The sequence below is a fragment of the Apteryx rowi genome, unplaced genomic scaffold (assembly GCF_003343035.1).
Source record: "Apteryx rowi isolate R43461 unplaced genomic scaffold, aptRow1 scaffold_26, whole genome shotgun sequence".
Classification (NCBI taxonomy): Eukaryota; Metazoa; Chordata; class Aves; order Apterygiformes; family Apterygidae; genus Apteryx; species Apteryx rowi.
Window position 1 is genome coordinate 3,151,460 of NW_020448974.1, and position 16,560 is coordinate 3,168,019.

A 16,560-nucleotide genomic window follows, 5' to 3' on the forward strand; every position below is an offset into this window, starting at 1 on the left:
TGAAAGCATTAGAGTGGTCCCGTCTACGTTAGTGTAAGATCTTCTGTTGCACCCAGTGGAAGTTGCAAAGATAGTCTTAAACAAATATACTACTTCTCCTTCCTACCCAAATAGAGGATAGATTTTAGGGTATGAATTACCTATGTGACTTCAATCTGACACTTGGAAATGACTTCTGAGTAATTCAGAAGAATAATAACAAACCCTGTCAGTCCTAAAGAATATACTTTTTTTCCTCTGCCTAGGAAATGGCAGCTTACTGAACTGGGGGATGCCTTTTGAAAGAATGATGGTACAAAAGGATTATTGGTGAAAGCAAAGATTTAACCAGTTAGAAACATCTTTCCCTTTGAACAGTGGTGGTGATTTGCATGAAGTCCAATTATGGCATTCTGAATAATCTAGTGGCTTCCTGGGTAGCATTGGGGCTTGTTTTTCTGATGCAACCAGCAGCTGTAGGGGAAAGCATTAAAATGCTTTTTAATAACATGTAAGACTCTTTCTTTATTCAGAAGTTAGGAATTTTTGTTTTGTGGAAAACACCTTTTTTTCTGGTCTGCAGTTAACAGCAATGAGCAGGGAAAATAATCTGCTGCATTTTTAACTTTGCTATAGATTTTCTGAAAGTGTTTCACCAGTACAACATACTCTTCCTTCCCCCCCCACTCCCCCGAATAGATATTGCAGTAACTAATAGTAATGTGATTGGAATGGTTGTCCCGTTGCAATATGTCTGAATTTAGTTCCCCATCTGTTCTGTTTCTGCAACTAAATGATTATGCAAAACATTGAATTGCTCTACTAAATTCTCCTTACTTAGTTATTAAAATGGCTAAATTGAACCTTGAAGGGGCAGATAAAATAAGCGTGGCATAGGCAACTTTGTCCTGTTCTTTTAAGTTGTCTCTTAGTTTACTGCTTTGTGCATTGCTCATTGAATCACTTTCTGAATTGTTAAGGTGCAGATATTGCTTTGCTTTATCTATGAAGATGATAGGACRATTGGTTAAAACAGTTGCTTCAGTTCCTTTTAAGTATAAATGCTTATTTAAAAAAAAGTTTTGTTTTGCTCATGTAAATATTTGAACATTGTCTTAACTCCTGCAAGCTCTGAAAGCATATAGAAACAAAAGTAAATCTCAACCTGTTCTCAAGAACTGCATGAGAACTGGATATTATTTTTCTAGCTATAGGCTTTAAAATACTAGGTACTCAACTTGGGACTAAAATATAAGGAATTTTTATGTAGCTCTTAAAATAATCCTAGTCCTTGTCATGATCTAAAAGGTTGGGGGGAATCTCTTTTGAAACTTTTTGTTTGAATTTAATTTGATTTTTTTCCTTTCTAATATCTCATTAATTTCCCAAATTGACTCAGTTTACACTCATCTCTTTGAGAAGTCAAGTTTCCAAATTAAAGTAGGGCAAGGATAAATGAAATTACTAATGATGTCACTATTTCCTTTCTGAAAGGACCCGCAGTGATCTGAAGGATGTTTGAAAGACAAAGGGGCCCAATCCCTTTCCAAAGAATTTGAGGCATACTTTATTTTTCCTTTATAGTTGCTAAGGTCAGATCTCTTATAACTTACCCCACCCCTAGCTAAATTGAACTGAGCAATGCTGAAAGTAGCCCCATGGGTGAACTGCATGAAAGTGATTGTTGGCTCACTAGGACTGAAATCACGTTGCTCTTTTCCCCCTTCCCAGATTTTCCCCTTGACTTAGTTACAGACTTGTGGTAACTTTTTTAAGACGAGACCTTGAGTCCTGAGACACCGTTCCTTGCCTTCCGAAGCTTTCTATCTTGCCTGACTTTTCTGTGACTTTGCTGCTTTCTCTGACCATTAATCTCCAAGCACCAGCGAGGAGGTAACTGCCCTCGTAAAGAGGGGCTCCACCTGGCCTGCAGGATCTGTGCTGTGCTGATGGAAGACTAAATGTATAAGTAGAAGATATTTGTACATGTGAATTACTTAAAGTATTCTTATTACTAGTCTCGAAGTGCATCGAAGTTTGTCTTACAAAGTCAGAGAACAAGTCCAGGTGCGTGTTGTGGAAGATGAGGCTGTAAACCGTGAGAGGGAGCAAATGCTCAGTGAAACATCGTAGTTGCAAAGAAAATATCAACTTTGGTTTGTGCACAGGAGAAAAGCAGACTTATTTTGAATGTTATTGATTGTTCTACCTTGATGAATGTCATAAAATAGTGTCTCGTATTCTACACAAATGGAAATTTTAAAATGAGTAAATAGCAAAACTAATGAAACTGATCTCTGCATGCAATAAAAATCTGTCCTGTAGCCTTTTTTTTTCTTGCTTGCTGTTAGCACAAAGCAAGCTTGCATCTACTTTGATTTAAAAATAGAATATGGAACTAAGGTATCTTCGTATTCTAACCACTGCGCATTGAACTGCATTTAGTAGAGTGAAGAGAGCAATTTCCAGAGTTGTACAATATAGCTATTATATACATTTATATATATATACTACTCAGAAAAGAGTTTTAATGTAAAATTCTATTATCATAGCCAGGAGTCACATACTAGCAAAAATACTGCAAGAACTTTCTTCCTTTGAGCTCTCTTCTCCCCACACTGTGGATCATGCTTTTCTGTGGCTTACTGGAAGAGTTGTAGCTTTAAATATTTGCCTTTAGTTGAATGGCGTCTGCTTTAGAAATTGTTGGTCTCTTTGTTAGAGAGCAGAATGGGCGTATGCAGACAACGTGTTCTGGATGTGTCAGCACAGTGATCAATATACAAATGGATAAGAAAAGGTAAACAAGCCATTTAGATACCTAGAAGCACCATAAATATCTTCCCCTTCTCAGTTTCTGGAAAAATCAGCATGCTTTTGTGAAGCATAAGCTTAAATTCTTGAGTCCTGAAATACCTCCCATCTGGAAAGTGAGAGAATGATTTATATGTCCTCTGTATATGCATAAAGCAATCTGATAGACTGCTGCTGGTGGACTGGGAGCTTTCCCGGTGCTGTAAACTAGGTAGTTCCTCCTGGAAGGGGAAAGAATGGGAGTTTGCGAGTTTTGGAGAAGGCTGTTGTGCTTTTAGGCAAAAGCACAGATTGCTTGGGTGCTTGACTCTTCCTATACGTGCCCCCCCGCCCCAATCAAAAAAGAACTTCAAAGTGAAAAATATGACTTTGATGCTTTTCCTTTTCCTGTCTTTGGGAATTGTCAAAGTCAATTCTTGTGAGCCCTTTCTGGAACATGTGCAATATCAAAAGGTGAGCTGTGAGAGAGGAAGGTGAGAGGCAAATACAAAACCCTCCTCTCATTAATAGGCATCACAGTTAGTCATTCTCGGTGAAGGTAAGAGCACATGTTCCTGTAGCAACACTCTTAAAAGGCGTTGTGGCCTAACTTGACCGAGCACTGCCTGACATCTGGTCGCTTTCTGGGTGTTCCTGCTCATCAAATAGTGAATCACGGCGTCCTGGAGATGTGTTGTCATCTGGGGTGAAAATACAGCTTCAGCTACCGTGCTGCGCTGCATCACAGCTTGGCAGGAAAGGACTTGAGAAATATTTTCTACTCTTGGGAACAAATGGCAGTGCGCATGCGCTGTTCACCTGGCGTACTGTTGCCCATTGTTGCAGAAATTCAGAAGTGATGCCTATAGGTGAGATTAGGTGGATAATGGGGGTGTTTGTCCTTAAAATAAGAACTGGAAATGGCAGTGATGGTAACAGTTAGTTACACAGTGCTCTCATTCCACCCTGCAAAAGCATCTAAACCTCAAAGCTTGTGCAGGAAGGGAAATATTTTCTTATCATCCACCCCCCCCCCCCCCCGGAGCTGCATTCAAGTTTTGAATCACTTGAAGCCCAAGGACTGAAGATTATTTTTCAGGCCTATCTGTTACATAAATAAAAATGATATCTTACATCTTTAGAATCAACAACAATAACAAAAAAAACAGCTAAGAAGGCAACTGGGGAGGATGGGAAAGTATGGCTTTAAAAAGAAGGGTCAGTGGAAAATATACATTTCTGCAGATATTCATGTAATCTGCAGCTGGACAGTTTGGAATTGCGCTGCTTCAAAAAAGAGGGAAAGAATGTTGGTTCCCTGGGGAGGGGGGCGGCAGTTGAAACGGCTGGAAGGAGAAGGGTCCAAGGCGCAAGGGAAGAATAGCAAGAAGAGTGGAAGCAATGAGCAAGGACAAATGAGGTGAAGGTATTAGAAGGATTTAAGAGAAAAATCCTATGGTTCAGGAACCTGATAAAACATGTTTGTTATCAAAACCCAACTCCTAGTGGAAGAAGTGTTGGTAGTGTAGCAGGGGAAGAGGGGATGAGGGATGTTACTGTTGCATTCTCTCTGGAAAAGTTTCTAAACGTCTACTTTGAGGAGAGAAAAAAAAAAAAAGGGATTCCTTTGAAACTAAAAAGAGAAACGTGCTTAGGAATAGATTGGAAAAATGGCCCTGCCCAGAGCAGGAGAAAAATCTTCCCTATCCTGTGTTCATAGGCGGAAATTACTCTTTGACATCTAGTGTGTTGAGAGGAGTTAGATTTGCTTAAAGCTTGGGGGTAATATAGAAAGAGCTACTTCTTGTAATTCCAGTTGATATTCAAAATGTAATAAAATGTCCCATGTTGACCAAAGCACATGTGCCATTTCAAGCAGATAGCGTTGTGATGTTGCTCCTGTATTGCAGGCTGGGTTTTTTTGTTTTGTTTTTTCTTTTTCCATGTGGCAATTGTCTGAAAATTTGATACAATATGTACGCTTACCTTTCAACAGTTGTGTGTGGAGAAAAGCATGAATTGCCTTGTAGCAGAACTGGACTATGAACTGAGTTGATTTAAAAAGTACCAGCAAGATCAAACAAGGTTGAAAAAGTATGTTTGCCCAAATGGAAATGATTGTTCCTGAAAATGGGTTCCCCCAACTGCAGTGCCGTTTGGACGAGGCGTTGAGGGTATTGGATACTAGTTACCCTGTAAGTCATGTGCTGAGGATGCCGAAGTGCAGTTGGGTTATATTAGCTTCCTGCTGCTGCCCTGTTGATAGTGCTGATTTAAGATTGTGCTTTTATAAGACATAATTCATGGTATGGTAACATATTTAAGGGTAGGGAAGTAATGACTAATCAAGAATTTCCTTCCTTTATATGGTAACTAGTTAATCATGATATAAAAAAAATCTTGCTTATTTTGTAAGTAGCAGACTCTTTTCCAGTATGTTTGGTGTGTGCAAGAAAACTTCGTCTGTATCAGGTAATTAGCACTGTATGTATTGGCAACTGCTGTTTAAACACAAGATAATTAACTGTACAGTGTAAATATAGTATGCTGAAGATCTAACCAAGTTTGTGGATTTCTAGCCGATCAAAAACAACAAATCGGGAATGTTATTTGTTGAGGAGAAGTGATAGTTAATATTGATCTTCTGTGTTGCTAGATTCTTGATCCAAGGTAAGTGCAGAATGGGCAGAAAAGAAGGGCTCAGACGTTTCAGTAGCATCATGCGCTAAGCCAGAGGAAGCACAGTGCTCTTGCGTGCTCACGCTTGCGYRCGCGCTCTCTCTCTCTCTTTTTTTTTTCTKTTTTTTCTTTTCTTTTTGACTTCTTCCTTAGTGTTATAAATGGCTGAATGACCAGGAACACCTGGTGTGTGTGTGTGGTTGTGTGTGTGTTTTCCTTCCCCCCTCCCTGCCCTTCAAATTTTGGTTTGGTGCTCCTGTAATTTCACAGTTTGCACAAAATTTTAGAGTACAGATGTGTGATAACTGACGGCCCAACATTAGGGAAAAGAAAATAGAGTTGGATACATATCTTTCCAATAGTAATTTTTTTCCCCTAAAAATAAGTTTTGGTGCACTTGACTGACAAATTGGGGAAATCTGCTGTCTGAACTGTGCCATGTAAAGGTGCCAACAGGAGGCACAGGTTCTCTATGCTGATGGCTCTGAGTGTGCTATCCCATCAGGAAAATGAGATACCAAGTTTCTCACCAACCACAGCACTTGCCAAGTTATATATACATATGGCTGACTAATCCATATCTAAACTTCTGGATAACTGAGAGTTCATACTGTTTAGGGAAATAACTACTTGACCCGCAGAAGTGGCAGGAAAGCTAACAATTTAAGGAGTCTTAAGTGGACTAGAGGTACAGCTCCATCAATGATGGTGACCTCCTTCACTTAGTTACTCTTTACTACTCCTTTGACATGTCAGAGGGACTTTTGGGAGGACAGAAAAAAGCAGTTCCACAGCAGTAGTTGAAACCAGGTCTGATCCTGAGGCAGAATTGTGTAGAGGGTTGGTTGCTGTTGTTTTTACCCCTCATGAGATCAAATACTTCGAAATGTGTGGCTTAGGGAAATTATACATAAAAGTGGCTGCACTTACATAACTGCACTGGTGTAGACATGGTTTAGATGTCAAAAGTACATTGCTAAGTGTAATCTCAATGTTATGCAGAATCCTCAGTCTGCTTTTCTAAAGGACTAAGTTTTAAATAGTAGCAAAAATAGTAGTTTTTCACTGTATAACTATTTAAAAATTGGACACTTTTTTTAGTGCAGTATTAGAACCTGTGATTTTTCAGACTGGTCATCTGTGTTCCTGTCTGTACGCCTGAATGCAGGAGGACGCAGCCTGGAGATGCCCTGGAGGGACCCTGCTAGGTAGCTCTGTCACCAAATGGCCGGCTTCTAACATGCTGATGGGGGGTAAATGGCACTATTTGAGCTCTTGTCCCATCAGGAATTCAAGCTGCCTAGTATATGGATGTCTCTGCAGCTGGAATAGATAGAAAAGTAAAGCTTTCTCCCTGATAGTGGCTCATTCTATTCTTATAAATTGTATAGAGCCAACAGAAGTGTCCCTGCCTTTAAAGAGAAAAATTGGTGTTTTAGAGCAGAAGAGCCTGATGCTGGTATAGTATAGAAGAGTGAAGACCAAAAAGTATTTACTGTGCCTTCTGAAAGTATACCTCAACAAAAGATTGGCTGGGTTGTTGCGCAGTATTTCTGTTGGTATAAAAAGATTCCATTTATTGGCAGTTTAGGATGACTTGCCGTAGAAAGATGGTCGGAAATGTGGCTAGAGAAGTGCAATAGAACAAGATATATGGTCACAATTTGAGATGTCTTGTTACATTTCGTTCTCTTTCATTCAAACCTTTGCCATGTCAAAGCTGACAAAGTTACTATTGCATGAGTTTCAAAAACTACTTCCCAAGTAGTTTTAAACCTCTCTGATAACATACGGGACAGGAAGCTCTACCAGCATCTTTGGCAGCAAAAATCCTTGGACAACTGTGAGTATTAAGCCCAACTTTTTCACCTAACCAGTTTTGCTTCAGTCATTTAGGCATCATCCATTTAAGATTAGGCACTAAAATACTCAGTGTTGTAACACCTTATTTCAGGGTGTTTTGCTTTCTTTTGGAGTCCCTGTCTTTTGTTAGGTGCTAAACTTGGGAATGGGTGAGGGGAGGAATTAGCTGTCTAAGAAGGAATCTGCAAAGGCCATGCTGCAGAGCAAGAAGTCGCCTCACGTGGCTGTATGGTACTTCAGGTAGAAGAGTGCGCATTAAATAGAGCTTGTCTCTGAGATGTAGCTGCCTTGTTTTAGCTAGTAAGGAGCTGCCTGCCTCTGATCAGGATCCAGAGTCTTGGATTAGATCTCCATATCAAACCTCCAGCTTCATTTTGGCAGAAAGATGAAAGTGATACTGCCTTTGCTATCTTCTGATTTGCCTGTGTGCAYGCATATAATATAGATGATACTAATTGGAGCAAAGATTGAAAGCCTGATCTTCCTGCTCCAAGGGAAGTAGTTAATGTACCAGGTCAAGTCATATGCATATTTATGCACGTTAATGCAGAATAGAGTAACTGGATGTTTTCAATCTCTTCTAGCACATTCAAAAACACTTTAGTAGATTCATTGCGTTGGCTGTTAGGAGGGAGTCACATGTTGGAAAAATCTTTCCTAGAGAAAAAAGTCAATGAATTCGATCACATTTTAGGCAAACAACTCAAACCACTGAACTGTCATAAAGACTTCAGCCACACTCTTCTGTGGGATCTTATTGTGGGAGCGTATTCTGGGTTTCTAATCCTACATGGAAAGGTCTGGTGAGCTCTAGGGATGGTACAATGGAAGGAAATAGGTTTACATGGGAGGAACGGGCAGGGAGGACCAAGAGGTGGATATTCGGTTGAAATGGTATTTGGCCTTTGTCTTGCTTTCTGAAGCAGCACAGAGCCCTTTAGAAATTAACTTTCAGCTTGTTTGTGTAAAAGGGTGACCGGGGAAAATAAGTCGCTTTGGAGAGAGCTGGGAAAGTTTTTGAATATTTCCCTTGCAGCATAGTTTGGGCTGATTCTAGACAATGCTTCTGTACCTGCTGATTGCTGTTAGTTTAATAATGCAGTGAAAATTGAATTGCTATTTTCTTGACAAATTGATCTGAAAAATGAGCGGTGTAGCACTTTGTATTTTGTCTCTTAACCGTTTTTGTGATAAGCTGCTGAGGTGGAAAGCGGAGGAAGGTGTGACTAGGTTCTGAAAACTTGTTTTGGTTGTTTGAGCCCAAACTGGCTCCCTGAGGTTTGCAGTAGAACTGAACTGAAAACTGGAACTAAAATTTCTGGAGACTTTGCGTGAAGCAGAATAGAATCCAGTTCCTTCTGTACAAGTATCGGAAAGCATGCAAATGCTAGAAGAAGCAAGRAATAAACTAGTCAATAATTTAGAAGCCACAAAATGGACAACCATACTGAGTAGGAAGTTGTGGACAGATGGTCTCTCTTGATCCAACTATACGGGATGAGCTGGGTAGCAAAGATTTGCTATTTTAAAATGTTTAACCCAGCTCCTTTACTGACACAGGTTAAAAAAAAAAGAAAAAGGCTTATTAGCATTGCCACTAGCAAGTATAAGGGACTACAACCTTTAGCAGAAAAATGATGACAAACAGGTGGCATTGGCTTGCTGCATAATACAGTCTTTGATCCCACAACTGTTTGTGARGTACATGTTTCTTCAGCACCACATCATCGTTCTTCTGAACTGTTCTTTAAATGTCAACAAAGGCCTCTCATTAATTCTGCTAGACAGTTTGATTACAGCATTTTTAACAGCTTCTGAAAAGTAATTCGGTTACTAAAGTGGTAAACTTGCTGTCTTGACAATGAAGATAAAGTGCTGCTTCACAGCCAGAAAGGCAGAGCTTGTCTTGTAATTCCTGATCCATCTTTGAGAATGGCCACCAGTGCCTGGGTTTAAATATGTGTAATATTTCCTCTCTATGGAAATGTTTTGTAAGTCCACTTTCATGGGTCAATGAAATGTTTGAAAACAGCTGTAAAAGGCAGTCATTTTAGCATATTTATCCTATAAGCAGCCCGTGTGCACCGAATTGAAGAGATCAGTATTTTGAAAAAGTGCTGTTGCTATGTCAATGCGAAGAACTGTTGCCTCTGCTGAAGTGTCCTTGCACATTCTTACAGCAAAACTGCTAGCAGTAGTGAATTCTTTGTCTAAGTATATACATTGTCTGCAGTATATCTCAAATGTGCCCTGTCTGCTGAAGCAGAAAGTCCAGTCTGATTCATGCTTTTTTGACGACTATTAGTTTGATACTGCCCATTATTGTGGTGTTTGGAGGTACTTCACCTTATTGTACTAGGGGTTCTGCTGAAATATTTTTGTAAAGGGTGTCTAGTCTTAGGAATTCTTTATTTTTAGAGGATAACTTTTAGAATAAAGTTCTATCCAATTACGCTTTGATTTGCCTGTAGTTATTGGACAATTGTATATCCTGATCATTTGTCCATAGTTTGTAAAACATGGAATGATAAAGACTATCTGAAGACTCTTACGTGTTTCTGTCCTTGCTTTGAGTTTGCAAGCTTTGCTTAAAACAAAACAAAACAAAAAAAGCAGGATCTAACATATGTAGAAGGAAGTGAGAGTTAGGAGTGAAGAATTTCCATGTCCTGGGGTGGAATGGGGGTTCTGGAACTCAGTAAGAATTGTAGCTGTTAGGGAAAACAGGAAGGTAATATATCAGGGATGAACTATGATTTCAGAACACTTGAAGGTATTTTTTAACAGCACAACACTTCTAATATTGCCTTTTTGTGCTGTGTGGAAATATGCTAGCTGGCAAACAGTAACCTATTATCATTTTGGGCATGATTATCTTCTGCTTATGTTTTCTTTCCTAAAATCATGTCAGATTCTTCCTTCAAGATCATCTGAGAGGGTCTGGTAACGCTTTCTATTCCAATCCAGTCAGTGTTTTTTTTGTTGTTGTTGGTTTGTTTGTGTAGTAACAGTCCCTGATTTGACTAGACAGTTTTAAATCCAGTGAGATGAAAAGTGTCTGGAGTATTTTATTTTCTTCAACTGACAGACCTGTTGCATATAACCTATCTCTTGTGTTTGTCTTAGAACTTGAAAATAAGGACTTTTAGGGGGGGAAAAATGCATTTAACTTAGTTTTGCATTTTCTTCACAGACTCTGACACATCTCTGGAACCTGCAATGACAAGTCAGAACAGTAGCCATGCAGAGAAAACTGGTGAAATGTCCTCAAAGCAGTCAGCACCAAAAGTACAGGTCCAACGATCTGTCTCCCGAGAAACCATTACTATTCATTTCTCTGCATTTGGGAAGGAGGAAGAAGAGGAGGAAGAGGAGTTTAAGGAGATCCTTGATGAGGAACTAGATGACCAAAGCATTGTAACAGCACTTGAAGCCAAGGAAGACCTCTGCTTTGAGCATAGTGGCCATGATATTTCTGGTCCAGCTACCTCGCTTAACATGGCCAACTCCACATCACTACTGTCCTCATCACCTGTAGTTCTGCCAACTGCAGACGCTGTAAAGCCGTTGGATTCTCCTTCCATATCCCAAGTATTCAGTGCAGTGCCACTAGTCCTGTCTCCCTCATCACATTCATGTCATATAGTTAGCTTATCGGGTGCATCAGCACCTGTGGAACAGAAAGCCAACCTGTCGTCTTCCCCATCCTCATCCCCTTCCAGATCGGTTGTCTGCTCTAGTGCATCATCCACAGTTTCTAGTTCAAAGCCTTTTAAGAGTTTAGTCAAGTCCCTCTCAACAGATGTGGAACCAAAAGAACCCACCCCACCGATGAGACACAGACACTTAATGAAAACCTTAGTGAAATCTCTGTCTACAGACACTTCTAAACAAGAATCTGAAGCTGTGTCTTACAGATCCCCAGACTCAAAACTGAACTTGCATCTCTTCAAACAGTTCACTCAACCTCGAGCTACAGGTGGTGATTCTAAAACTGCGCCTTCATCCCCATTAACATCTCCTTCTGACACTCGTTCCTTTTTTAAAGTACCTGAAATGGAGGCTAAAATTGAAGATACTAAAAGACGCCTTTCTGAAGTAATCTATGAGCCTTTTCAGCTGCTCAGTAAAATAATGGGTGATGAAAGTAGTAGCCACAGGCCCAAAGCCTTATCTTCAAGTGCTTCAGAACTCTCAAACCTTTCCAGTTTGAATGGCCATTTGGAAAGCAATAACAACTACAGCATTAAGGAAGAAGAATGTGATTCTGAGGGGGACTACTGTGGAAGTGACTCTAACCTGAATAAGAATGATCAATCAAAAACAGTTGAGGAACATGCAAATGAGAYGGAGACCAAAAGCTCTCAGTCTGCAAGCACAAAGGACATGAATACGAAAACTTCACTAGTACTTGAAAAATGTTCGTTGTCTGCACTAGCAAGCAAAGAGGATGAGGAGTTTTGTGAACTTTATTCTGAAGACTTCTGCTTGTTAGAGGATGAAAGCAAAACTGATAAACCTACTGAAACTTTGCTACATCCAGAGATGAGTGAGGAAAATGGTACTATGCTCAGTAGCGAAGATGAAAATAATCTATATGTGCAACAGCCTAAAATACCAGTGAAAACTTTGTACTTCTTAACACTGTTAGTTTATGCTTACTTTATTATCCCTCTCCCTGGCTACTTAAGTGGACTCTTATTTGGAATTGCGCTTGGATTTATGATGGCTGTCTGTGTGATTTGGCTTCTTACTCCAAGTACTCCTGAATATCTCAGATTGCATAAAAGTTTGAGAAAGCAATGGAATACAGGAGCTCTAGACATCAAAGAACCTGAAATACTGAAGGTGAGGTCATGGCATTTTATGTGTGTTTGCATGCGTTATTCTGGGCAGAGGACTTACTCCAAAGGTGCAAATGAGCTGAATTATCAGTGTTTGTAATTCAAGTATTGTTTTAGAGTCTTTTTTAGAGGCTTTGGCAGGGAGAGAAATGAGTTCGTATCCAAGACTATATAAGACTTCAACTCCCTTAGAGATTAGAGGAAAAATAGAATAATTGCTTCAAAAATGAAAGGGCAAATGGTTTTGCTGATGGATTTGAAGTGATTCTCCTGAATTACTGAAAGCTAGCGGGGTCAGAGTTTAGTGTGTGAAATAACACTTGTGCTTGAAGCTGCGCCGTGGGAGGTGTGTTCTGTTTCTGGGGTATTTTACCACCTAGACAGTGATTTATCTTGTCCATTAAATCAAGAAGCTTCAAAAGCATTGTGATCAAGTAAAACATAGAGTTAGAGAGYGTACAGATCATTCTCAAGCATTAGCTGATTATGATGGGAGGAGGAATGAGCAATGAGAAAGGACATAATCACGAGTTATGATGTCTGTGGATCTGTGTGCTGACATTTTGAATAATGTGCTGTATAATCTGGATTACGGTTCACTAAAATATGTGCCTGAGAGCTGGTTTTTAAATCAGGCTCTTACAAAATTTCTCCTCCCTCCTCTTCACTCTTCCTCTGTCTCCACTTCTTGTTCAGCTACTGTGAGCTGCTGTTGCTTGGTATGTCTGGCATGTTGCTGTCTGTCCAGCTGTGACCCACGTGACCGCCTCAGTTACTTYGGTAGCTTTGTGCTTCTTCCCTACCCCATTCTGATTCACCTARTCTTTGTCTCTGACAAATTAAAGTAGTATTTTCCCTATTGCAGAGCTTTATAGTAAAGCAGCTGCTGGTTTCTTATGTGAGGCAGAAGCACCTCAGAATGATAGTGGCACAACTTTCACTTGGTATCGTTTAACTGTTTTTTTTTTTCTTTTTTAAGCAGAACGTGAATCTCTTCTGTTAATGAAAAAAGTTTAAAGATAATGGCAGAAAAACTCATGACTAAAGAGTTGTCAGACAGCTTCTGTCAGACAAATTGAAATTCCACAAACCAGCACACAAAGATACTTGTTAACTTCAATGATGAAACATTTTRCCACATCACAAGAGAGATCTGCAGTAACCCCTGCAAAGAATGAAATATAGAAAGTCTTTTAACTCTGATCTTTTTTGAGATGCATCTTGGGAGATGCTTTGGCAAGCCGCTGTATTTTGTCTACTTTTGGTGTGGTTAAGAAAAACCATGCTCTTTGATGTTATGTACCCAACTGTAGGTGGTTGAGACTGCTGTTTAATACCATGGCCTGCAGAAAGCGTAATGGGTAAAAACTGTTTTTGAAAACTCTTTTCAAATTAAGAAAGACTGCTCACAGATTTCCAATGGTCATGTCCGAGTGTGCCACTGTTTTATATAGTATGTATACCAGCATGCGCACTCGTGCAGTTTCCAATTTCCACTCTTATAACCAAAATGTAAGTTCTCATTGCAGCTGTGCTGGTAGTTTACATGCTTGTTTTATAGATCCTTAAGCAAATAGATGGTCTCTTGTTACATTTGCTTACTGGAGCATTTGTGAATGCCTTCTTGTAGAGGAATGGGGTGCAAAATGGGCAACTTTGCTGAGTACAGGCAGCAATTGCATGCCCAGCCCATGTGCTACCTTGATGTTCCCTGCTTTTCTTGAATAGCATGAGTGGTGGTCTCCACTTGCTGTAGCGAATGTGGGCCGAACAGTCCTGCCTCTCTGTCTGCTTGTATGTACCAGTCTTGACAAACTTTCAGTTCTGTCCTTGTCAATTGGACACTGAGTCCCTTCGTATAAATTTGCATTGATACACTGAAGCTGAAAAGTTCCTGATATTCATTGCTGGCTGATGTTGAGCTGGCTCTTCGAGATGTTAGCTGTTAGTCAAGAACCTTTAAACCATATTTTAATGCTTTTATCCAGGAGATGCATTCTAAGAGAATGGCTGCAGGCAAGAAATAACTGTGCAGAGGATTCTGTATGAATGAAAATTTATGTTTTGTGTGGCCTGCTAAGTAATTTTTTAGGCTTATTAACACATAAAATAATTGTCTTTAATATACTGATAAAAGGCCTTTCTAATGCTTCAGGAGTTTAAAACCCAGTGTAGTGCCCATATTGTAGTAGAACGTAATGTAATAAGATTTAGCAGATTGCATGTTATTATTCCCCCCTCATACGGATATTTCCTATTTGCCTCTGTCAAAATGAGCACTAGACAGTTCAGATCCTCTGCAAAATGAGATAAAGATTTAATCTGTAATAAAACTGACATGAATATAGGAAAATCAAACTTAACTCTTGCATAAAAATGCTCTGTTCAGAACTCATTGGTCTTGCATTTTGGCCTGAACTGCTTTTATGCAATGATGATAAATGCTAAAAGTAAGACCATTTAATGGGGCTTTAGAAGCTGGGATTCTGCCAAACTGCTGTCAAGCTATTTTTGTACGAGTACGTGTGCTCCTGTGTAAATATGGAGAAGTTTGTGTTTCCCTTCAATTTCAAGAACTAGTGGAAAATTCTGCTCAGCAGTTGCCAAAATACCTGAACACGAACATTGTTTCCCCCAGATCTGTTCCTCTGCAACATGAAAGAATAAAACATTTCTGTGCTGACTAGTGTGTGCTTCTGTCGATTTGAATCAAACTACATTTTTCAATTTCTATGACTCTTACACTTCTTTATTTCAGTCAAATGTCTTTGATATTGAAAAAAAAAAACCCACAAAAAAGTGCATCTTCAGTGTGCTGTTACCCTCTTGCTCCCTTGCAATCTCATTTCTCTAGCTTTCTTCTCCTTTTTTGTCTGCTCAGTTTTTTTTCTTCTTTAATGTCCACAGCGGATTTTTTTTTCCTTCTTGAACGCATTAGGCTTTTCTAACTTCCTTGTTGGCCTTTCCGAGTGTGTGTTCCCTTGTGTTCTGTTGACTGATAGAAAAGGTTTAAGTAACAGCTAAAATGGAAATGATAAATCTACCCTTTCCATTAGAAAACACATTTATTAGCAGAAGTGTACAGCGTGTTGGCAGTGCCTGCTGAAGAAGTGAAGCTTTCTGAGCCATAGCTGCACAGAAGGGGGAGGCTTTTTACCAGCGTGCTCTTCCTGAATATCACTCGAGGGATTTCATGTTTGCTAGTGGCCTCTGGCAGACAAATGTGCTTTTCAGTTAAGGCGATGGTCATTTCTTAAACTTTTTTTTTTTTCTTTTTGGTGCAACACAARTCTTTAGATTCCATATCAGTGAATGTTCTGACCCTCTTTCTTTTTAAATATAGTCTGTAGTCTTATTTTTTAAAATGCATTTATATAGCACCCTGTATATTTTTCCCCACTTATCAAGCAAAATACTATTGAAGTATTTTAAAATAGCGGTAATGAGGGATACTAATAGGTTTGAGTGATCTACAATCTAGCAAGAATTTCAGAATTCTGCTTCTGGAGCTTTTGATGTTATCATTTAGTGCTAATGGCTGCTAATCAATCTGTTAATATCACTAAGAAATGTTGGAGGAAGTTATACTCCAGATCTGGGCTTGCGCTGTGAAGCAGTCTCGCTGATGCTTTCATCTAGGTATTTGATAATATAGAAATACTGATTTTATTTATTTTTTTTTCCCTGCAGACCTGGTCTGTTGTCTTAGCCCTCTGAGTTTTTCCTACGACTTCCTTTTGGAATCCCCCCATCTCCCCTCCCATGTTAAGGTATAACTTGCCTGAGATCCTAACTAAATAACCCTAAAAAGGCTGATACTCCGCAGGGCCCGGCTGTGCAATTCTTACTCACGTGAATTATTCTGTTGAACTGTAATTCAAATAAATATTTGCAGCCCAGAGTTGTGAAAGAAGAAAAGTAAAGCAGTGGAGGCCTTTTAAAGGCATTTTGTGTGCGTGCTTGTGTCGCACAGACCCGGGCGTTCTCTGGAGGGTTCGGATAGCTGATAGCGCTGCTGTGACAGGGGTGACACAGTGCACTTTGAAAGCCAAAGTTCACTCTCTGCTATCTAACAGGCTGGCCAGATCCTGCCAGTTAGATTTTTGTTTTTTGTTTTTTGTTCTTTTTAATAATATCTATGACCTTTGCTATAAAAGCCATTCTGCCCAATATTCTAATCGGATGCTTTTAAAGTTAGTTACTAGACTGATAGTCAGGCACTTTCCCCTAATTTCAGCTGTGAATTCAGAGAAGCTGCTGACCTTTACAGATGGAGATCACAGGATCGGTGCAAACGGCAAGCAGCTGCACAGCAGCGTATGACTATGGTCATTGTCCGCCCTGAATTACTGAATTTCTTATTTTAACGACTTCGCTAGTACCAAAAAACCCAATCATACAG

General features: G+C 39.6%; 1 protein-coding gene across 6 annotated transcripts in view; it reads left to right on the top strand.

Moving 5' to 3' along the window:
• The window catches only part of TEX2 (testis expressed 2), a 64,828-nt gene that overhangs the window by 18,867 nt on the left and 29,401 nt on the right, over positions 1 to 16,560 (top strand). For 4 of the 6 annotated variants that reach the window (XM_026067534.1, XM_026067533.1, XM_026067532.1 and 1 more), the window contains exon 2: positions 10,508 to 12,162. In XM_026067534.1, coding sequence (XP_025923319.1) covers positions 10,534 to 12,162 — 1,629 coding nt within the window. In that variant the 5' untranslated portion in view covers positions 10,508 to 10,533. Of the gene's footprint in view, positions 1 to 5,192; positions 5,245 to 10,507; positions 12,163 to 16,560 lie in introns of those variants that run through there. The other 2 variants (XM_026067530.1, XM_026067535.1) reach the window with 1 other exon arrangement.